This window comes from Eretmochelys imbricata, chromosome 5 (assembly GCF_965152235.1).
Source record: "Eretmochelys imbricata isolate rEreImb1 chromosome 5, rEreImb1.hap1, whole genome shotgun sequence".
Taxonomy (NCBI): domain Eukaryota; kingdom Metazoa; phylum Chordata; order Testudines; family Cheloniidae; genus Eretmochelys; species Eretmochelys imbricata.
In genome coordinates, this window is record NC_135576.1 from 112,921,837 (window position 1) to 112,926,131 (window position 4,295).

The 4,295-nt window shown below is 41.8% G+C and overlaps 1 protein-coding gene across 1 annotated transcript; it reads right to left on the reverse strand.

Moving 5' to 3' along the window:
- Positions 1-2,689: 2,689 nt before the first annotated feature.
- LOC144265403 (interferon beta-like) lies at positions 2,690-3,923 on the reverse strand. Its single transcript, XM_077818044.1, has 2 exons — positions 3,350-3,923; positions 2,690-2,733 (listed from the first exon to the last, which is right to left on the reverse strand). The coding sequence occupies exons 1-2, from the start codon at positions 3,921-3,923 to the stop codon at positions 2,690-2,692; spliced, it is 618 nt and encodes a 205-aa protein (XP_077674170.1).
- Between the last annotated feature and the right edge of the window lie 372 nt (positions 3,924-4,295).

Here is a 4,295-nt window from a genome sequence, read left to right on the forward strand (position 1 = left end):
TTCCACATAGCACAGCTTATAAACAATATGATGGGATGAATGTCAGGAGGTTCCCCACTGCACTCCCTGGGCAACAAAGCAGTTAGAATCTGAAGAGTTTGTATGGCTCCCATGTGCTATATGACAGCCATGTTCCATCAGAGGGGCGGGGGATACATTCTGGGGGTGGTGATTTTGTCATCCTTGACTTTTTCATGCAGTCTAATTTTGCTCTCATTATTCTCAGATGATTGTGTTTTGTCAATATAACCTTTGGCTCCAAATACGTGAAGGAATGAATGAAGGGAGAAAGATTTGGGCAGGAAAGAACTTGGACAGCTGATGGCTACAGCTCTTGGAAAAATCTGCACCATAAGAAAGGAGAGGCATTTGTTTTAAGAGTTAACTCCTTGTACATGCCTCTAAACCAGCAGGTGCCAAACTGAGTTTCCTGAATCAGTGGCAGTACATGGAGTACTGGGTGATGGTCTTCAGAGAACTGGCAGATCCCACGTTCCTTTAAAGACCGCTAAACTTATATAAATGCGTTTCTAGTACTACCTTTCTTTGTAAGCATTTGGTGTACCTGCCACACAAATGTTAGCTGATCCTGAATGGGAGGGGAAAGGATCAATTTTTGTAAGATGAGGCCCACATAATGAAATGTTTGAGAACCTCTCAGCTAAAGAGAACAGAGGGTAAAAGCTTCTGCAATGCTGCCATCTGTTGACTGTGAAGAATTTAGTCTCCTACTAGAGACACCATGGTTTGGACTGTGTTACAAAAGGGATTTAAAATGGGACATACCTTCCTGGTTTTTTTCCCAAAGGCAGGTTTCCAATCAGTGTAAAAATTCACACACACTTTGTTTTTTCACCATTTGAACATTTAATGTAATGGTTGTTTGACTTCTTTAAAAACTTTTAAATAAGAAATCTCCAGATTTAGAGTGTGACTTAAATTAATGCTAGACAATGATGGGACTGACTAATAGCTCTTCAAAAATACTATCTACATACCCAAACTTGGCAACGAGATCCTTACAAGATTTGGTCCAATGGATGGTTTATGTTTTTGTTTTTTGCTTTCAGGTAATTTTTAACTTTTGGGTTTAGGGTAATTTTTAGTCATTCACAGCTCAACTGAAATTTTGATGCACTGTGCTCCTTCAGCTGGTGGTTGTTGGTGCAACATGCAGTCCCTAAGCACACACGCTTGTTTTGGGAACACCCGGGGGAGAGCAAAGGGAAGCAGCAGCAGATGCTTACAAGCCTGAATGACAGGTGGGGTTGGGTATGTACAAGCTTGATAGTGTCTGTGAGCCAAGTGTACCCAAACCTGACTGGTGGAGGGGGAAAATTAGACCCACGTAAGCCTCCCTGATGGTGGTGGTGGGGGAGATACGGAGTCTGTGTACATGGAAACCTGACACACACATCTCATTGGGGAGGAAGGGGACAAGCAACTTTGTACCAAGACAGCCTGAAGTCTTCCCCTTAGAATGCCTGTGTCTCCATCATCCCTTTCATTTCATCACAATGAGCTACTGCTCCAAACACTTGCAACTACAAATGTTGTGGGTGAAAATGATCTGTTAACGGGCAGAAACACAACAGCTGCAGAGTTGAGGTTGTGGTGTGTGGTCTGTTGGAGTGGTAAAACTAGTTACCCTAGCTATTTTTCTTATGGAGTCACTGCTGAATCAGGGTTTATGTTCACAATGTACTTGAGCATGTTGTCAAGTTTAACTACTTATGTCAAAGGAAAGCTCGTGTACTTAAAGTTAGGCAAATGTTTACAAGTCCTTTGCTGAACTGAATCTTAAGGGAAAACAAGAGAAGATTTTTATTGGATCTCTGTTTTTTAAAAAAAATCTAATTAGTACAAATCACTACTGCTGTAGGTTGCTATTTTGTAGAAATAAATATTTATTTATAAATATTATAAAACCTCTGAAAAAATAAATAAAAGCAATACATTAATATTGTGAATAAATATAAATGGATCAACATAAAGACACTTTTACAAATCCAGTAAAATGATCTGAAAATCTTTTCACAGTGCAGGAAAAGAATATATATTTGGACAAGTTTAAAATTTCAGAGTGCCTAATTTAAAGAGCCTGGGGCTCCAGCCGATGCAGGGACCCCAGGCCCTTTAAATCTCCACTAGAGCCCCAAGCCCCGGGGTAGCGGAGGCAGCCGAGAGCCCCTGGGGCTCTGTCATCGATTTAAAGGGCCCGGGGCTCCACTGCGGTAGCGGCGGATGGAGCCCCAGGCCCTTTAAATCACCCCGAGCTCCGGCACACCCAGCCGCCTCTGCAGCTGGTAGCCCGGGATTTAAAGGCTGGGCCTCTTCCGGTTGAGGCCACGTCTCTTCTGGTTGAGGCCCTACCCCCTGCTCAGGACTGTGGCATACTGGTAAGTCCTTTAAGTTACTTTCATCCCTGGATGTAGGAAATCTGTTGGAGGATCACCTGGATGGCCACTTTGGCAGTCTCTTTCTGGGTTTCTCTGGGCTATTTTCAGCAAAATCTTCTGTTTAACATTTTTCTCATGTGAATAAATCAGTCTGGTACTGGCAAGGAGGACATAAATAGTGCAGTTGAAGTTTGGCAGTTTGCTTAATTCAAGATGGACTGATAGGAGTCTCGAAAGCTGCTGATTCGAGAATCAGTTTAGAGACGAAGGACTCCAGTGGAGGTGTAGTTTCATTCAGCTGTTTTCAGAGCATCATTACTGGAAGCATCACGTGCTGGAATGAAAAAGGGGACTGGTTCAAACATGGAGAGATTCAAATGCCAAATAGAGGCCATCTTTTTCTAACCAGATGTCAAATCCTAAATCCTGAGCCTTAGTGCACTTGTCATCTTGTCACAATTTGTCGTTACTAAAGCTGTTGAAGTTAGGGGTAAACAAAAGAAAGAAAAGCAGAATCAGAACCCTCTGCCGTCCCTATGTGCAAAATGAGCTGATGGGATAGAAGAGTGTGAACACAGACCCCCCATTTTCTGGTGTCCTAACTGGAACGTTGTCTAACGAGGCAGTTGTTGAAAGGGGTCTTCTCACTGTTCTTTTCTATTTGGCATAGTTAGTTATCACATTTCAATATTTTGTCTTTAATTAGCAGTTATGATATATTGGTATATTTTTCATATAGAATATTGTGTGTGGTAGAGAAGCACTAAATTATATGCTACTCTGAAAAGATTTGAGCATGCGTTTGAAATAGCTGTATGCATAAAATTACTATGGGAGAAAGATTGGGCCCGACGTATTAGGAGTTATAACCCTATCACCCATCTTTCACCAGCTGTTTTATTCAAATAATATTATTTGAGTTTTTCTAGGAAAAAAAGAAAAGATGGTACCTTCATTTTCAAGTCTCTTGGTGAGTTTGTCGAGCATGAGGAAACATCTGGGTATTTCCACACGGATGATCTCCCAGGCACACCGGCTGTATTGCTTTTCTTTCAGGAAATCCTCTATTGTCTGGAAGTATCTCTTCAGTTTGAGGCTGGTGAGCAGGAGGTTCTCATTTCCTGGGTAGGTTACCTCCTTTTCCATCTCAGCACTCAAACACGTCTCCAGCTTCTCAATCTGCTGGTGAAGTCCATTTTGGAATTCCTTTATGGAAGTCCCATTCCAGGCAGCTTGGGTGAGATTGTTGTTAAAGATATGGAAGAGCTCTTGGAGGATCTGCTGGATGGCTACCTTGGCATTCTCTTGGTGGGACAGTCGGAGCTTGAGGATATCTCTGGGCTTGAAAGCTATCCCTTCATTTAGACATTGGAAGGGAAAGTTGCCACCCATTTTCTCCAGATGCTCAAAACTCTCGCTGTTCATTCTGATTTGTAGAACATGCAGCCTGTTACAGTCCAGACATGAGATTTCACTGGAGAAGAGCAGCACGAGGCAAAATTGCAGCAAACTCCTGCTGATCATGATGATGTCTTAGATTCCCTGTGTTTGTGTAGAACTTGAGCAACTGGTGCCTGTTCAAGGTCTCCTGTAAACTTTTGTGTTTTCGACCCATGTCTCTGAATTTAAGTAGGAATTTAAGGATTCTGTAGGAAGAGATTTTTCTTTCATCACTTTCTCGTTTTCAAGCTTTTGCCTTCTTGAAGTTTTTACTTTCATTTTCCTCCTTTCTATTTAGTGGAAGCGTACAAGTCATTGGAAGAACAAAATCACAGTAATTTCCTTTTTTTAGCTACAGCTCAATTTGTTAGTCTCTAAGGTGCCACAAGACCTCCTTTTCTTTTTGCAAAGACTGTATGGTTGGTAATATGCTAGAGTGACTGACATAAATGAATG

Excerpts from the sequence above, each read along its gene's own strand:
- LOC144265403 (XM_077818044.1), bottom strand. The coding sequence starts at position 3,923 with ATGATCAGCAGGAGTTTGCTGCAATTTTGCCTCGTGCTGCTCTTCTCC. Across the intron at positions 2,734-3,349 it reads CAAGAGACTTGAAAATGAAG|CACGTGATGCTTCCAGTAAT; the intron begins GTACCATCTTTT and ends TTTTCATTCCAG.